Here is a 19685-nt window from a genome sequence, read left to right as displayed (position 1 = left end):
CAGTACTGAAGATTGTATTTGCTTCAGCAATGTGCTTCTCCCTAACATTTAAAAAGAAAATTAATTTGCAATTAAAATTAATATAAATTGATTTAAAAGATCATACTCAATGGGATGCCCCTTCAGATGATGTCTGCATTTCTTTTGCTAACCCTCCCGGGTCCAGGCAGACATGGTAGTGCAACAACCGGCTCATACATTAAGGGGAGAAGATCTGGAGACTGGGACTTTTGATGGATATACATACTAGATAAACAAGAGTCTAAGAGCTCAATACTTTCCCCTGAGAATACCCTACTTCTGTGGCCTAGAATTTCAAATGTGCAGCAAGGACTTCTTACAAAAACACCTAATGAGATGCCAAGCACATCTGTATTAAGAAAGTGAGGCTGCCAAGACTCCAGCATGACATGGTTTTCTAAAACAAATTCACCAAAATTGGTACCTGCAGATGATTCCTGTGACAAACAGTAGAGAAACAGTAGTAGTGAGAAGCCTACTTTATTGTGGATTGCTGAAGTTTGAAGGGTTGTTATGTCTGAAACCTGGTTAGGGAACTCTGTTTTTTAGCCAGTGTTTTCAACAAACATGACAAACTGCTATGATCTGCTTATATGGGACTTCCCTATCTAGTACAGGTTCCCAAATGAGTATTGTCTGGAGAGGGAGGTGGTGGGGATGTAACTCCGCAGCAGTACTACACACTACAGCTTCCTAAAGCCATGTTACTCACCAGTGCTTCTGCTGCTCTACATTCTTTTGTGTACTGTGTTTCATTTTGAGACACCCTATGTCCTTTTCAGGCTGATACGCCACATTACAAATGTCTAAGAACTATGAAGTCGCCATGCAATCTCTATGGAATAATTTAATGTTAAACATTTCTCAAATAAGGTCTTACGCTGGTGAACAGGAATCTTGGCCACTGACTCGGCGTCAGGTATGAACTCAAATGCCATCCTTATGTGTTATTTAATGTAAAACAGCCACAGAGAGTTTTGCTTGCTGTCATCATTTCAGAATGCTTTCTCTAGGTCTGTTTATATGTTTAACATAAACACATTCTCAGATCTCATGCTGTGGGAACTAAGCGGCCGTGTCCTTGGTACGCAGTTCCATTACTAAAGATTTTACCAGTTGCAAAACCTGTTGTGATTTCCTAGGACAGGGAAAATGAAAATGTTTGGGATAACAATTAGGATGATTTAAACTACAAATTTCCCACAGCCTCACAAGAAGTGCAAACAATAATCATAGTGGATCAAACTCTAAAATCATTCTTCTTTAGGTGCTGCGACATGTAGATAAATATATTCATAAGCTTAGTAAAAGAGACTTGAAAAAAGGCCCAATTCGTGTGCTAACGTCAACCAAATGTACCCATTGTGACACAAAAAAAGCAGATTAACTTTCATCAAAAGTGACACAGGCAGGTTATTCTTGGATGTCATTATGGCTGCTACATCCAACAATTAGTTCAGTCAATTTGGTTTACCAGTCACATAAAGTACATCAGCTGGCAACATGAGATTTACACCTGTGATGAATACCTCATGTGTCTAATTACAGAAGAAAATGATCACATTTTTTTCTATAATTAGCCCTTGTGATAGTCTGGGTAAAAGTAAGAAAAGAACAGATTTTCCCTTACCTTCTCAGCATCTTGCTCAAAAAGCCGAAGTTGAAAGCACTGGTCCAGTTTCAGCTTGCGGACATGCCACATCTGATGCAAGTGTTGTCGGGTAGAATGCAGCTTGTCTAAAAGGCTGGTGATCTTTGGCACAAGACTTTGAAAGTCTGCACTTCCAGGAATGCAGTTCCTACCAGAAAAACCATCACTGCATCTTATGCATTGTAATAACCTCTGACCCTCACGATCCAGTTCTTCCACAGGAGCTTTGATCACTTTTTTCTTAAGCTGTGTGTGCTCATCAATCAGCCTCCTTGAGCCCTCCACATCAACTGGGAACTCCTTCCTAGCCAACATTTCCTGGAGGTCCTCCAGTCTTGATAATAGATGAATGGCACTGTTAAAAAATTCTTCTAAGGAGACACGCAACTCTATCCATTCATCGTGGTTGTAATCCAAGGATCCTTCAAACTCATCTGTCAGTTGAGAAGGATCTACGAGTTTTGCCAGGCCTTCAACAGATACCATACTTGTCTAAGGAAGAGCAAATGACAGCGTTATAATTTGTGACTAAGAAGAAATAACAGCACAATCTATAAATAGCATGAAATGATTATTTTCCTCATCAATACATAATTGCAACAACATTGTAAAAGATGCTGAGGATGATGTTTAACCGTGAAGAACTAATTGGATTGAAAAGCTTTCTGTTAATAGCACTGATTCTATTTATTAATTTAAATACATGGTATTTACTGGAATAATGCCTGTCTTTTTAAACCAGACTCTCCTTCAAAAAGTTATCATGAGAATGCTTCAGCCATAGATTACTTTAACCCAGTTGGACACTGAAGATTTCTTCCTACTTCTGTTAGATATCTGGACATGTTTGTTCATTAAACATGTATATGGTATTACAGGGATTCTGTGATTTACATTACATTCAAGCTAGTGGCTGTACAGCAGGAAAAGTTTTAGGCACTTGAACTTAAGCAGGTGTTGTGACCTGCCAAAACATACAATGTGCACTTTCTTTTTTCTTCCAGATTACTCCAGTTGGCTTTTGCCACAGGCAGAGCTCTTTCATATTAGTAATTTCAAATGCAATTAAACCAAAATCAATGTAAAAGCGGAATGTCACTGGAGTATTAACAATTAGAATTTATTGCTAATAGAAAGAACTGATCATGAATCATACACAATGAGAAATGGTTTTAATTCATTTAGACTCAGTAATCAGCGATAGAGAAATGCACTGGGTGCCTAGAAAGCAGATTACAGTTTAAGGACCCAACAACTGATGGCTTTTCCCATTTTTTTTTAGACAAAGTATTTTTTTCTGAAATATAAGCATAGGGTTTCAAATGTTATATTAGATTTTTGGTGCTGTCATGTTAACACTCAAGTTGGTAACCCTTCAAGGCTTGCAATGTTCACCAATGGCTGCATGTCTATCCCCTAAAAATCGTGCCTCTAAAGAATGTTAGAGTTTCTGCTCTTCAGAAGTGGAGACACCCAATAATCACAGCAATCTCACAAAAGTCACCTATAAAGAAAAAGTACTTAAGTTCTGTCCATTATCCTGAACTACGTCCAAAATAGCAGGCTGCCCATTGGTTTTAAGTTAATAGTAGGCCTTTCTTCCAATTCTTATCCAGCTAAAGACATCAGGCATTCTGAAATGTAAAAAATGGGGATTCTATTGAACATATGCTCAGCAGAAAGGTTATTTTAAAGCTCTTTTGCAATGTTCCTTGGTCTGGGGAAGGGGGAAGAGCCGACAAACAATGGGAAGGTAAGCATGCAGCTTCAGAGGGATTTCAAATTTCTAAATCTCTGAACACTAACCCTTTCAAGATAATTAAATTTAGAATTTAGCTGTCAAGAAAAGACTTCCCTTAATACCTGGGCATTCCCCCTGCAGTACTTCTCACTAAGGCAACACTGCTCTTATCATACTGAGAATTTGACATGAGAATATATCAGAAAGGCTTTTCATTAGATTCTGTAGCAAATGTCTTCATTCAGATTTGTTTCTCTGAGGAGTTCTTCAGACTCTCATGAAAACAACCTTATTTTGGCAGGTATGTGGTAAGACAAAGTAACTGTATATCGGGCTTCACCCATCTTTCTTTTAAAAATCACTGTAAAAAGCACTGCCCACTATTTAAACTCTTTTGGCAGGAGAAGGAAAATAATCTTGAAAGCACCTCTGAGTTAATACTGTAAGCTGCCTGGTCTATTCCTTAAAATGACAGAAAGTTTTGGAGTCTGCATACATCAATCAAACTTTTTTTTTTCTCCTTTTTTTCTGGGTGTGATGAACTGCGGGGCATGCTTCACTCTCCAGACTGTAACAGAATCTTTCTGCCAGCAGCTCACAACACAAAATCCAGAGCATTAGCCTCCACCAAGGGCCATGCTCTGCCCTGGCACGTGCATAATGCTTCCTTCAAGCCCAGAAGCAGAGTTTGGCCTTAAAACTGACGCTGGTAACTTAAGTTTGTGCATGGGGTAATTCAACAGAGACTTTCATTGCCTTCCACTGCAGTGTGTTCCTGCTGAGTATCTTGTGTTTGATCTGAGCTGTGGGAAATCACCAGGGTGGTTCAGTGCAAAGAGGGTGCATGTGTGCTGCCTCCCATAAATTGAATAAATGTGAATGCTTATTAAATAATCACAGCTCTTGTGTAGAGCACGAGCTGCCCCAGAGTCAGAGGCTACTGATAAGCAAGAGCAACCACAAAAACCCTTTGAAACAGAAGCTTCTGGACTGTGGAGTCTGTATTGCAGTGGATCTACTGTACTGTGGGCCATGGCTTAAAGTATCTCTGTAAAATCATAAAACTGTCCAAGAGATCTGACTTTCTCTTCCTCTGGTCCCCAAAAGGTGTGCACCATTACAGGCATCCACGTGAACAGCCCAGTAGACAGACCAAGGCTCAAAGGCACACACACAAAATTAAAAATATCCTTACTGTGTGCCAGCATGTACAGCAAGCGAGTCCAGAGTTTTTAAAAGAATACAGGCTTGGAGCTGTAACTATGAAGAATAGCTTGACCACAGTTTACTCTTCATCGTCACACCAACCTCACACAATACAAAATATAAGTCAAGCCTTCAGAAAGAATTAAATGATTTTAAAAAAAAAAGATCTAAAAATATGCATTTGAACTCTGTTAATTTACCTCTAGGTTTTGGTTATTTAAGCACTGAAATTCAGTGTTGGGTATACATGCATAAGTTGTCTTTCTTTGGGCTGCTGTGAGACTGCCCCTTGGTGTCCCCATATATGTGAAACAGAAGCCTCCCCACACCCAGCAGCTCTTCTGTTATGAGTCTCTGCATGAACTCCCTCCTGTTCCACGTTCCTTTGTAGGCCCTGCATCTCCCCTCTCCTTCCCATTGCCCTGATCCCTCTCACTCCCCACAGGTAGCATTGCCAGTCTCATTGCACTGAAATGGCAGGCACTTCTGCCAGGAGCAGCGATTTCAGTAAGCATGAGCAATCTCTGGAGGTGACACAAACCTATGCCAAAGGCAGCCTTGCTTTCAAAGGCTCATAGAGGATAGCAAGTGGAAGTCATTTTCATGTCTGAGTCCTCACAGGAAGCCAACGAAGATAAAGTCCATTTAAACTTAGCAAAATTTGAGTTGAATCATTTTCATTGAGTTTTCATGAAATGGGGGTAAAATCTACAAATGTTTGAGTTGTCGTAATATTGTAAAAGCCTGTTAATGCTTCATGATAACCTAGTTGCCCAGTGTAGTTAAACAGTGCTCTTAGGAAGAGGCTGAAAATACCACATTGCCTTCAGTAGATCTCAAGTATGTACTTAAATATACTCTTCCATTGCAGTCAAGATCAAGAACTATATCCAAATTCTGAGTTACAGAGCTTCAAATTCAGAGTCTCTCTCTGAAATTAATACACTGGTAAGACAGTCAACTATAGAGTTGTTTCTCAGTGAATTAAAAAAAACCAAACATGACTTACCCGTGGCTGGGCATTTTTGATATATGAGCACTTCACACACCTGAGCTTTGCTTCTCTTTGAGTGAGAAGCTGAAATTCCCAGAAAGCTAAGAAGCACTAAGAGAACATAGCAGGTTTGTCTTCACTGATGACGAAGTCAGTAAAATTCCCTTTAATTATGCAGTGTCGTATATTGGTTACCTCTCAGAGAACCTGCCTGAGGCACCTTATCATTAACATGAATTGTTATTGTTAGCCCTGAATTGTAAATTGCAATTAAATTAAAGTGGTGACAATATATAGATGAATTTAATCTAAATGTCTTTTATTAAAAGAGCCATTATCTGAAGTTGGATAGAGGTCAACTAACAAACCCATACATTAGCAGCTAGAGAACTTTGTCTTTAGCATTTTGACTGATTTGATGGTTGTTTTTTGTTTGTTTGTTTGTTCTAAAAGAAACGAAGGAATGTTGAATGCTACCACCAAAAATAAAACCCACAGAAAAACTCTCACCAATGTGAACCACACGTGTACCTCTGAGGTGAAATATGTGTCCCATTCCACAGTTGTGCTCAGAAGGCCACCTGATGCTAGGCATAAACCCCTCTGGGAAGCAGTCCTAAATGTCATGTTTTTCTTTCCAGGTCTGAGTTTTTTTTTCCCCTGAAGAACATTCCTTATCAGGGATAATGCTTTGCCATACATCCCTCATGTGGCTCTCACCTCAAAGATGAACTTGGAACTGCCGAAGTTCGTTTTCTGCTTCTGCCAGAAATTATCAGGTTTTATAATCAGGGCAACGTGAATCTCGGCAGGAAAGGCTTCTTGAAGGGTCTTCAGGAGAGGTTTGATCAAATCCCATTTTGATCCCCGCATATCGATAATAACAGTGAATCCTCGTTTACAGACATCTTCACTGTAGGAATAAAAGCATGTCGAGATAATTAATATTGTGTACAGTCACACTGAGACTTAACTTTTGCTGATAGCATTCAGTGCTGGAGAGCAAATCAAGGAATGATATACTGAAAATGAAAGGCAAAGGAGTAAAGCATAAAGGCTATATGAATTTTAAGAGTTTTGCAACAATCTAATTTATGTGAAGTCAGGTGTATACATTACAGTTTAATCTCTTATTTCCCAAATATGCACAATTTAAATTTTCACTGAAAACATACACACTTACCATCAAAGCCAGAATCAAATGTGTGCAGGTTCCTGTGCCTTAACATTTCTGGCCATCTGTAAATTTGGGTGTCTTCATCTTTAAAGGCCTCTTTAAGGACTTTTAAAAAAATGCAATTTCCATAAAAGTGCCTAGCAATCATTCCATGAAAGGGAGGTCTGCGTGATTTCGCATGTGCACTGTTAAAATTGCATCTTTTCTGTCCTGATTGATCTTCCAAATGTTGCAGGTCTTTTAAAGTCTGCAGTCATACCTTTCCTCCAGCCTGCACTCCTCCCTTCTCAAATGTTAAAGATGGTTATCTGGCCTGCACCTGAGTGATGCATGTGGACCAAGAGCACCACAGCATTAGCTTGCAAACGTGCCTTCCCTTTTTACTTACAGGAGAGGAGAAAGAGTGAAAGGACATGTTGATTCAACTCAAATCTGGGCAGCTTTCGGAATAGCTTTTCCAGGGTCATAGTACTGCTTCTTAGGAAAAGGGATATGGTTCCAAAGTGTCATCCTCCATCTGCACTGTCCAAACCATGGATTAGAATTGGGAAGTGCCTGCTCCTCTGTCTGCCACGCGCGGCATTGAACTTGGAGAGCTTTGGCGTCTCTTGCAGGCCTCAAGCACTTGCATAAAATGTGAATTCCCCACCCGCAGTAATATTATTGGCGTGGTAATTACTAAAATTCATTGCCAAGGCACTAAAAATGGCAGAATGGCCTAATTGCCAATGTAATATATTTTTTAAAGATGGAATAGAGGTCACAGCCAGAAGGAGAAGCTGCTAGAAGAAAGGGAGTGTAGAAAAAATAAAGGAAGATATTAACTGAAAGAACAGTGGCATAAGAAGAGAAACGTGGCAGAACATGAACATAATTTGTGCAACAGTGAGGTACAGAAGAAGAAATCCTCTTTAATATATGAATATAGCACCCATGGCCTTTCTGCAAACTGGCCATCATTATAAATAGGATCAATAATGTAGACATAAAGGCATGTGGAAGATACTTCAAAATAGCAAGTGTTGATATTGTTAGAATGAATTAAAAATATGCTTGACAGATATTATTAAGCATGGTTATGATGCGGAAACTGTAAGACTGTTTAGCCTCCACATGAACACTCTCAGTGCATACACAGAGGATGATTTTCACTATATTCTACCTCCCTGCATCCTTAAAGCACTCTCTGCTGGTAAGATCTAAGTCCCACGTATCTCGCTGAAAACAACTCTGTAAAGCTCTCTAAATCGAAGATGGGCTATTTTTCATAGGAGGCACATTGGATTAACATATCTAACTTAAAAATGAAAGTCCTTGGTGACCTTACCAAGATCTAAAAACGTCTGTGCGCAGACTGCTCCATGGCAAAGGGTACATTGCCATGTTAAGGGAGGTTCCTAACTTGAACAGTCTCCACTTAGTGCCAGGAAGAAGCAGTCAAAGCCAATGAGCTTGGTCCTCTGCCTTAATGTTATTGGCACACTCAGAGCATGCTGCTTACAACAGTCTGTGCAAAGAAAAACTAGGCAGACCAGGCACTTCCTAGCACCATCAGGAATATAGATCTTTTTATTCTCCTTTTACCTAGTGCTGAAAGGTCAGACATCTGATCCTTCTATAACTAATGCCAAAAAAAAAAGGCTGTCAAAGAAGCTTTGTTGGTGTTGCTCCTGCCTCTTGCCCTTTGGAACTAGAGCTGAGACAAAGAATCAAATCAGAAAGGGCTGAATAGGGGGTTTGTGTTGTTTTTTCTTGCAAAGCTTTATGGGGTCTTCCGTAACTTCTGCCAAGTCACCAATCCCTGTTATACTGAATTGATTTTTTGAAGGACTGATTTTTCTTCAGACACTCAGCACAGAGATCCAGTAGCCAGACAAAGAAGAGGGAGATAAGAAAATTATTTATTTAGATTGTAAGTTCTTCAGGGCAGAAACCATCTACTATGCTGTGTTTGTGTAAGGAGCTTGCCTTGGTGGATGTGTCCAGGTACCTACAGAGTCTTCAGCTGTCTAGAATCAATTCAAAAAAATTACTTTTCAGGAAACTATATATGCAAATCTAAATAATTTTATAAAATATTTAAAAGCAGTCTGTAAAAACACAACTGAATGTGTATGTGAAAGTATAAAATGCTTACATAAATGTGGGGAAACCCCATAGGCAATGCAGTTTAAAAAATAATTGAAAAGTCCCAAATTTAAGTTGCAATATCCAAATACAGCCATTGATAAGGTCCTAAAAGAAGTGGCCTGATTTGTAGACATAATGAAGCACACAAAAATTCTGGCGACTCAGAGCAATCTGTGAACATTTGTCATCCTTGACAGTCAGTCATTTTTCATCAGTTACCTCAATATGTAGAGGAAATGACCCTAGGTTCCTTTTGAATAGTCTAGCCATGCTTATTAAATTTATTGTTTAAAAGCAACAACTCAAACCCTCCCCAGTTTAGCAATTGATCGGGAAAAGCATCAGTAGCAATCAAGCTTCCTTCACACTGTCCGAGCAAGACATGCCTTATCCCTGACTCTCAGGAGGCTACAGCAATCTATTATGCACAAGTAATCATTTTAGGATGGCAATTAATGTTGATTGTGGTGCTTAATTTTTTTCCGGTATTGATATTTGACCAGAAACTGGAGAAAATGCTCAGATCAAGGTATTTGGACAATCCATCAGCCTTTTGGCTGTGCTCATCTGGACTAGATTTGCAATGGTGAGCACAAAATATTTGATAGTTGATATGTCATTTCAGTTGCTACACTGCTTTTAAGCAAAGACAGAGACCAGCTTAGAAGTTTAGTAAAAACATCCTAGAATATTTGTGAAAACAATATTTACGATCTGTTTGTTTGTTTTAAAGAAAAAAATAGAAACTCAAAAGCAAATATGCTAATTTTGTCAAAATAACCCCCCATATTTTGGTTTCTAGGGTACTTTCACAAGGTTATTTTCTCAAATTTCCTCTTTAATTCAGGCACATTCTAAATTATATTTTCTTTGGCAAGAGCTGGCTTGCTGGGTATGAAGCAAGTTTAAGCACTTCATGGTTTCTGATTAATCTTTGAAATACCTATCATTGATTATATATATTTTTCATCTTTACAATTTGGCCAAAGCTTCTGGCATTTAGAAGCTTCAGCACTTGATTAGCTGAAATAACATAATATCTCCACGCCCGTTTTGCAGTCACGAGTTAATGACAAAGCAGCACATTTAGCACGCCTGTTGGACGACCAAAAGCACAGATCTGACATATATGGCATCTCATTCAAAACATGATTTGTTAACAGTGAGAGAAAGATCTCCGTCAAGGAAGGTCAATGTAACCTTGTCAGGAGACTCTCTCAGCATAACAAGGAGCTCTACAAGCATCAATTTGTAAGCACAAAATCTGTAGGAACTTAATTATTTTTGAGATCGCCATTCCTTTGACAAATGTGGCTGTAATCAGCCAATTGATTTCACCTTCACAAGCTGAGGGTGGAAAAGGGAGAGGAAGAGGAGAAAAATGAGTATGTGAAAGCCTCCCAGCACGGACCATTATCCCAAAGGCCTCATTTCATACTGAGACCAAACTAACTCTCCTGCCTAGTTTCCATATCAAAATGTGCCAAGGATCACTTCAGTAACTTAAGTGTTAACATTTCTTATTTACTGTAACTCTATTCATCTTGTCTGTGGTTTGTTAACGCAGCTTGAAAATGAAGCTAGATGGGGAGGTTTATAATCAGTGTCACTTACTGGCTTTAATAGTTTGGTTCTTCATTACCAGATTGAGCCTGAAGATCATCTTGTCAACAGAAACAGCTATCTGTAGTGATAATACACTTTCCAGTACATTTGGAGGACAAGATAAAATCCTTTCTAATAAACCTGTTTATCAAGAACTCTCGAACCAGCATTATTTATTAAAATACTTGACATTTAAAACTTCTCAGCAAATTGTACCTTGCTCATTATTTCAATTACCAGGTGTGTTTCTGAACTCACACCGTCAAGAGCTATCACCTACATCCCCCAGTGACCACGGCTGCTTGGCGTGGGGCAGTCTGTCTTCTCAGAGATCTCAGGACACCTCTGCCTGCTGATCCTCACATCTCCCTTACATGCTGGTGTACCAGTGACCAGTGGGGGAAGGTAAGTGATGCGCATCCCGAGAATACCATTACTCTGGAAAAAACAATTCATGGAATTCTCCCACCAGAGAATTTCAGCTACCTGAAAGACCATAGACAGACAGGCTTCAGCCTAAATTTTCCCTCTTATGTTTTCTTACTTCGTTTCACAATGGTTTTTTTTTGTAATTAGAGGAGAAGCAGTCATCCAACCTCCATTTGCAATTAATTCTTTGTTCCTTACTGTGACCTAAATTTGTTTCTTCTCTTGCAGCACTGAAAAGGAAATATTCATTCTCACTTTCCTTTTTTAGAAAGAGAAAGAAAGAAACCCAAGCTAGTTTCACGCTGGCTGGAGCTGGACATAAAGCAGCAATGTAGAGAAATTTCAATGACATCTTGTAAAAAGACTTGGAGCCAGTGAGGTCTGGTCAGAGACAAACCTCCTGTCTCTGCTTTCCAGCCACTGCTCTTAGGGGACAGAGGTGTGATTGCAAATGGCACAAGAATGCAGATGCGTGGGCTGCACAATGTCCACATTCAACCCCCGGTTTTGGCCACATGTCAACAGGAGGGAAAAGAAAGGCAGAAAAAAAAATAAAAAAATATTTTGGCAGAAGCTAACTTGTGCCAGAATGGGTGCTCCTGCAATTCTCAAACAAGTAACTCACTTTGGTATTCAATTTTTCCTTCTAAGAGGATATCTCTGGAGTCAAAGTGATTCTGCTGTAAAATTATATAAGCTGGGAAAGACTTAGACACCAGCTTGATCTAAGAAAACCTTTTACCAACACGTAAGCATGACCGCGTGAGATCCTGAGTGTCACTATGAGAGGTGCTGATCACAGCTGGTATCTCAGGAGAATCTGCCAGGATCCAGCAGGGTCGTACTGTGTTGTCTTCTACCCAGGTAAAAATCCTGATCTATACCATTACAGCCCAGATCAGATCTCTGCAGGCATTCATCCTCTTATTTAATTGAGCAAATAAACACTATTTGAGAAGCTTTCTGTCTTTATTTAAATAGCAAAGATATAAAACACAGCTGTGTCCAAGAATGCATGATTGCAGCTGTTAAAGCCAAAGCCGGAGGATGAATATTATAGTTTTTACATTCCTATTAAGTTTCTGCTGGTAAATGATGCCTTCATACAAACTCATTTACCCTCTTCCCCTTTTGTTGCTGCATGTCTACTATATTTGGATCAATATCTGGCAGGTCTCCCTTGAAACAGCTGCTGAGATAAATATGAAATTAATCAAGGCTTTGTTTTTGTTGAAGCTGGGCTACATTTAAAGATTTGTTACTACAACAAAGAAATATTTGAACAGTAAGTACCATTCAACTCTCTCTTGAGCATTTAAACTCTTGTATTTGGGATGATTTAGCAGAAACAAAACAAAAATGATTTACTAAATGAAAATGATATGTTATTGACATTTGCTGGGAAAAAATAAATATTAGAGTCGTATTGAAATATAAACACACCATTCTTGAAAAAGTTTGGCTGAGCAGATGCTATTCGAGAATATGTTTGGAGATTCAAATTTACTGGATTCTAGGTGAGAAGTAAATAAGTGATTGTGCTTAGCACAGCCAAACTAGTGAGACTTATTAAAAACAAAACAAAACAAAACAAAAACACGTTATGCCTGTATTTTAAGTACTCTTCGTAGTTCACACAAGGAGACCATGAAGTCCATTTCATGTGCAGTCACTATAACATTTAGTCTACAGTCAACACTGCCAGATTTTAATATAAGGAAAAGGATACTTCATCTGGGCAATGACTGCTCAGGGCTCTTAGACCTAAGATCCTGATTTATCAGTTCAAGACATCAGCAACTTAAGAAGTGAGTGAATGGAGAGTGGCAAACAGCTTCAGAAATTCCAGTCATCGTAGTAAAACACTGTTACCCCACAGTGGAAAGTCTCCAGATTGCAAATACACACATTCCGTTGAAACACGTTGTGGGAGGCAGAGTTACCCACAGTGGAAAGACCTTTTATAGCACAAATAAGCCTGCAAGCATGTTTGGCTCATGCATTTTTTTTTTTTTTTAAGGAATGATTAATGTAGGTTTAAGCAATAGACAGCAGCACCTGGTGAAATCCAATATATGTCCAGAGACAGACACCATGCCAAATTCCATCCTTATGTAAGCAGGTATAAGTACTCTGGGAATAACACACTTGATCCAGGGCTCAATTGGGCTCACAGATCAGGATAAGAAAAAAACAAAAAACAAAAAACACTCTTCAAAGATGCTAAAATTACTGTTTCTAAGTAGTATTGACATTTCTTGCAGTACACACTCATCAGTTATCACACACTGCTTCTGGCAGCACGGGAGAGCAATGTACATCCATGTATAGAAGAGCTGCAATTGAAAAAAGGAACTAGGGAGAGCTGAGAAAATACACTGGTCCAAAATAAGATGTTTCATGAAGGGTGCACATTCTCATGAAAGTGTATACTGAAATAAAAAAATGAAAAAAATGTTTTATAAGAGCAAAATATTTTGCTTGGGCCTCTTCAGGTGAAATATCTTTATTTTTCATTTTGTTCTATAGCTTTCAAACAGACATCAAATAAAAAAAAAAAACACAAACTTTGAATTTTATCAAAACAAAATATCTTGATCAACAAAATATTTTAGAGGTATTTTTTGGTAAGGAATTTCAGAAGTTTTTGGATTTTTTCTCATTTAAAATCCTAACTTCAAAAGAGCAGATTCTCCCACTAATAAGTAACCTAGCTTCTGCCCATCTGCAGTGCATAGTTCAGCATGGAAGTTGCCTAGCAGAATTGATGTAACTCTTGTTTGAGAGTTACTGCATTTTGGCTTGAATCCACAAATTCATTTTGTTTAAGGGTACATGCTGAATTCAGGTGCCTCCCCTAGGAGGAGAGGTTGAGTGCTACAGCCCAGAAACAGTCTGCAGTCCCTGCAATGATTCTGTTTTGCTAGGACACTTAGTGAGAATTTGAGTTCTTTTGGGAAATATATGGTTTAAAAGTTGATGTCCTCATTTTCCCCAGGTTGGAAAATGGGGAGTTTCCATGACTAATAAATCTAGTGGTACATTTTTTTGAGCTCCACCCATATAGAAACAAAGCAAGTCTTTGTAGTCACAATGATTTATCCCCAAATAGTTCACTTATCAGATAGATACTTCCTGCTGTGCCAGACTGGGTGAAGATTGGGTGCCTGGGGTATTAGATGCAGAAGGGCTTGCTCTGAAGCTGCAGGATCAACCTATGTGTTAAGACACACTTGTAAAATCAAATCTTGTGTATTTCTTTACACAGCAGACTTCACTCATTCTTTCAAATAACTACCATGATGACATTTAGAGGAGAAAAAGTCAATTTTACTGAGTCCTCAAGAGACAGTGGATACTGATGTGTTATTTACAATCCACTTTCAAACCATCTAGCTCTGATTTTTTCTGAATCTGTCTCCTAGCAAGGCCAGGCTCTCTCACTCCTCTTAGCAAGGGGAGCTAAGCCTTGACATTGAAGCTACTTGACGTGAGGTGTCACTTATTATTTGCATGGTGACATAAATGTGTGGTAGACCAAAATGGTGCAAACTGAACACAAATGAGTCAACAGTTCAGTATTTCAAAAAGAGTGGAGGAATGAGAAGGCTGGATCCAAAAAGTTTCTGGAAAGTGCAGAAGAACCGAACAGCTGAATAATGGAGCCAAAAATTGGCATTGTGGCTCTGATAGCTTTGAAAAACTCAGCTGAATCTCTGAGCTAACATTCTGCCTGTCTTGCCAAGAGCACATGAGGTATTTCTTTCATTTCTCCAGCCTCATATGCTCTCAACTGTAGGATGCTGAGCTCCTCAGATGCCTGTGTGTTGTCCCCCCAACTTTACACTCCATCATGATAAAGCACTTTCTCACCCTGATGAGAACTCACGGATCGGCATCACAGCAACACAGTTTTAAGGTTACTCCATGCAGTCCTCCAAGAAAATACTCCTTATTATCCCAAATTTCCTCCACAACAGCTAATCATTTCTGTTCTCCACCAGTACCTCTTCCCATCAGTTACCACTAATTGGAAAAACACAGAATAACTGTTTTATCAACTAAAGCAGGTTCAGATAAATGCTCTGACAAGTAATTGCTTGATTTCAGCTGCCTCTTTCCCACTATTAGCTATATCACTTCTCTATCAAAAGCACGATAAAACGTCACAAGCAAATCCATCTACAAGTGCCACATATGAATGTGCAGCATCCTATTCGTATCAAGAAATACATATCCCATGTAGTGCCTTCCCTGCTGCCAGACCTGAGAATTGTATTGACAAATTAATGTATGCGAGGGTAGGAATGACAGGAGTCTGGTAGTCAAAAAACTCGTGCAATTTATTGTGGATATCAGCCAGCCCATGGTAATAAAAATTACAGAGTAGATTCATGGAGCACTGCACCTACAGACATTTGTCCTAATACTGAGTGGCTCATTTGATCTGGAAGAGACACATCAAAGACATGCTACCGGCCACATTTCCTCCACCAGACTAATGGGTTTCCTACCTGAGAGTTAAACTAATGTAATATAACACCCTGGGTAGAAAAGAGCGTAATGGGGAAGGCTTCTGTAGAAAGAAGTACTATCACCGTCACAAACTCTGGGCAACGATTGGCAAGAAACAACAGAAAACATTTCACAGCAGCACCACAAACCTGTAGCTGATGCTCACGCTGGACAAGCCACCCACTTCAAGAAAAGCCTACCTAGTACAGCTCCCTGACACTAAGAAAACACAAATAACTGCAAGTAGCTTCCTTTCAATTATCCTTTTACAATTTATTCATTTTTAAACCTGGCTGAAGCACCGCAGTCCAGGACAGGTGACTAGGAGTCAGGGGATCCTAGCTTTGGGTTAATTGGCCCCTGCTTGTGTTTCTGTGCTATAGCTCAACTCTACCCCATTTTTTTGGCTGTAAAATGGGTGTAATGGTATTTTTCTTTATTGAGGCTAATGAATTATTCCAATGAATGCATTATATTTACCATATTTTCAGGCACAGGTGTGATAAATAATTGTGTGTGAATTATAAATTGCAGATAGTCATGTCTGCTTCATGGTTAATTCACAGAAGCTTAAGATAGAGCACTTAATAATCTAAGCATGTGCTTATTTATCCATGCTGGGCTATATTCTCTGTTACACGTGTGCTGATTTTATATAGGGAGCATTTATTGCTCTATACATATGCTTATCTAATTGCACTGAATACACATGCTTTATTAAACTCATAAATGAGCACGTTTATGGGTCTATGTGAAATTAGAGCCCTTCATATTTTATTTATAAAGTGGGACAATAGAACTGCATTGGCATAGAACATCCATTTAATTCAGAGGATTTAGGGTCGTCCCACAGATTTTGCTATTTTTGACAGAATCAAAGCTTTTGGATTTTTTTAATTAGATTTCCAGCCCATCTGCTTGCAAAGATAGCCTTGACAATATAAACTAATGCACATTTGTCTTGCTGAGTCTGCAGCCAGCGGAAAGAAACAATGAGCAAAGAAGAATGGTGAACTTGTACTCTCCATCTTATTGGGGTGTTAAGTAAAAAGCCAGTTCTGACTGCCTAATATCAGGATTCTTAACTATTTCCTTGCTGTTAATTTTGCCACCTAACCTGAAAAAAAAAAAAAAAGCTCGTCAAAGCCCTGATTTATTCACTTAACCTTTTACCCATTTTGATGTCTGTGCTGGAAAGTCAGGCTGTCAATTAGGACCAGGCAAGTGTCTGGCCAAATATAGAATATTACAATTATAATAAAGTACTTTGCATCTTTTTTAACATGTGGAGTGAAAGCATTGATCACAGCATAATCAGACAACTAGTATTAGAAGCCTAAAGTGGAAAAGATTGCAAACCCACAATTATTTTGGATTTGTTATAGAACCCACAGGAGCACTAGCCTAATATATGGTTTAAAAAGCTTTATGATATAAAACTAAGGAAAACAGATTAAAAGACGTCTGTTGCTATGGCATGCTTTAAAAACAGCATACAAAACAAAGCTCAAATAGACTCAGACTTTTTCCTACCAATTGAAAATAGTAATACTGCATTGGTGACTTTAAAAAGTGACACTACCAATTCAGAACACTTCAATATAATTTTTAAGATCACCCACGAAACTAATGACTCTAAAAAGAACGGACTATTCCTGCATTTTCTGTAATATTAAAATTGTGATTCTTAATAACTGTTGCACAACACTTCTTGATGTCATCTGTCTTAAAATCACTGACAAAGTGTGCTTACATCAGTCAAGCAAGCTTACACAGGCTATAGATATCAGAAAACGAAGAGCTAAGATTGACTCTGAGTTTATGACAGTGGGTGCTGTCTGAATTATCATGTTGTGGGGACACTATATGGATGCAGCCATATCCTGATACTGTGTTTTTAAAGGACAGCAATGTTCAATGACCGTGCTTCTTTAATCCTATGGGCTGTCTGATAAAAATATCTTCCATCTGGTTCCTGCTTGTATCCTTGTTCCTCACAATATAAAGAGCTTGATTAAGCAATTAAGACGGTGCGTGAAGCACATGTTTACACTTGCTGGGTACAGATGGACTTGCACACACACTTGATTGCTTTGCTGGAGGAGCATCACAAACCTTAAATAAGAACTAGGAAAGGACATGTGAAGTAGAAGCCTGTAGGCCAGGCAGGCCTTTTCCTGCTTCGGTTGACCTCTTCAATCAATTTCCAAGTTTATTTTAGTGAATTAATGTGTTAGCCTAACAAAGTAGTGATATCCACCAGTCATTTGTGATTAACAGTAAATATGGTGAATGCATGTTTCCACCTTGATGACTTCCTTCTTATGTCCCTGATGATTTACATCACACATAAATGCCTTTGTTTTGTAATTAGATGTTCCTTGAAGTAAGAGTTACACAAGTCTTATGCATGGTGAATGGCTGCACAGACAGATCTGCTATAGTCTATTGTTTTGAGATACATTTCTTGACTGAGTCTGTTTGCAGAACAGATGTGCATTTCTGTTACATTCAGACTCTGTTGAAGTCATCTGTAGCCAGAAGAACCAACAGATGAAATCCTACCATTTTCACAGAAGGCATCTATCAAAGGCTGGAAGAATTAATGGCTTGATAAATCAACCCAGATCCACTCTTAAAATGACCCGATATATGAATTTGTTTTCAACTACAAAATCTGCCAAAAATGTCCTATTACTTCATCTGGTGATAATGAACCTTAGCTCTTCATTCTACCCCATCTAACTAACACAGTTTATCAATGGCTGTGATAGAACTCGGCCAACATTTCAATCTATTTGATGCGAAACAGAAGGTGCCCCATACATTACTTTTAGCATTGGAAGGACAAACGGCAGTCATAACCTGCTGTATCATCTTTCATTCTGAAGGATCTTGAAGAGTTTTGCTATGAGTAATTAGGTGTTATGCTTTAGAATATTTCACTCAACAACAAAAGCAGAGGAAACTGCCTTTTTATATTGGATTTAGACAAAGAACAAAACACACCCCAGAAGATCTTTGACAATTTTCTTTGAAAAGGAACTTAATTCTTGGCCAAGAACAAGAGAAACAGGAGAAGAAAAGCAAGGACTATTGTGCCAAAAAATGTTCACAGGTGCAGGAATTAGACATTTAACAGAATCCCTAATTACACATCTGATTTTTGGCATCTTTTCAAAGCAGCATGAACACAGTTAAAGTTCTTTTGTGCATTTGTGTCCTTCTACAAAACAGACAAAAAATGTGTTTTCATTTGTAAATACAACTATAAGTCAATTACCTTTAAGTGGGCAAAGCAAGCACAATGTTAGCAAGATGGACTTTGGCTTCTGGAAACACTGACTTGTCACCAATTTTAAAAGTTCAAAAATGAAGATCAAGGCAACTTTGTACTGGTACTGTATCTGATGCATTTATATGATTTATACAACTCCACTTTCTCTACCTTACTTAAGTATCTCTGCTTAAATTTTGCTGGTGCCAGTGGGAATGTAGAAAATATTTATTTTAACATGAGAACAATCAGCATCTTCTTCACTAACAAAATATTTCTAAACCTGGTGTCAAAGTTTGAGCAGGTAGATCCTCAAGTAGCCTCTTTCTCAAAGGTATTGAGTTGATCTTACCTAATGAAATCGTGTGCCTTATTCTTATAATTGGTAGTACCCAACAAGTCTTTGGAAAAATTGCTACCAATGCTATTGTACCACAGATGCAATTTAACAGTCCATAAAACTACACAGAGGAAGTTTCCTACAGAATTCATTCCTAAATGAAAATCCCAGGAAAAGTTTTTATCTGATCCTATCTTCTTGTCACCTACCATATTACAGCATCTGACACTGCAAAATCGCTGGGGAGGCTGTTCTGGAACTTAAGGGAAAACTGAGTTTTCCAGTAAGCCTGGTAAGTGTGACATGATTTAGCGGGTGGGTTCTGCCCCAAGAAGATGGCAACCCTACAGAAAAAGCACATACTGCCTGTGTATTTTATTCCTAGTTTGAAAGTTCATTAACAAAGTAGAGCTTCCAGACACTCTTCCTACGGGTAAGATTGTCTGCTACTTTCCTATGTAGCTGCTTTTTAATTAGATGTTAGAATTGCAGCTCCTTCCCACAAATCTCCAATGGGAAGCAAAATTTAAACTAATCTGTGATCCTAGAGATGTTTGCTTCTCCAGATGCAGTTTCTGAACTGAATTACAAATGCTGTA

At 38.6% G+C, this 19685-nt stretch overlaps 1 protein-coding gene across 26 annotated transcripts in view; it reads right to left on the bottom strand.

Moving 5' to 3' along the window:
- Positions 1 to 19685, bottom strand: part of KALRN (kalirin RhoGEF kinase) — a 502153-nt gene that overhangs the window by 297787 nt on the left and 184681 nt on the right. For all 26 annotated transcript variants that reach the window (XR_014586048.1, XR_014586049.1, XR_014586050.1 and 23 more), the window contains 2 exons: positions 6334 to 6526; positions 1652 to 2164 (listed from right to left, as the gene is read on the bottom strand). Coding sequence is in view for 21 of the 26 variants with exons in the window: in XM_083841888.1 (XP_083698014.1) it covers positions 1652 to 2164; positions 6334 to 6526 (706 nt within the window). In the remaining 5 variants the exon portion in view is untranslated. The remainder of the gene's footprint in view (positions 1 to 1651; positions 2165 to 6333; positions 6527 to 19685) is intronic.

Source organism: Anser anser, assembly GCF_964211835.1.
Source record: "Anser anser genome assembly, chromosome: 6".
Classification (NCBI taxonomy): domain Eukaryota; kingdom Metazoa; phylum Chordata; class Aves; order Anseriformes; family Anatidae; genus Anser; species Anser anser.
Note: the sequence above shows the minus strand (reverse complement) of the source record. Positions and strands in the feature narration are given on the sequence as shown.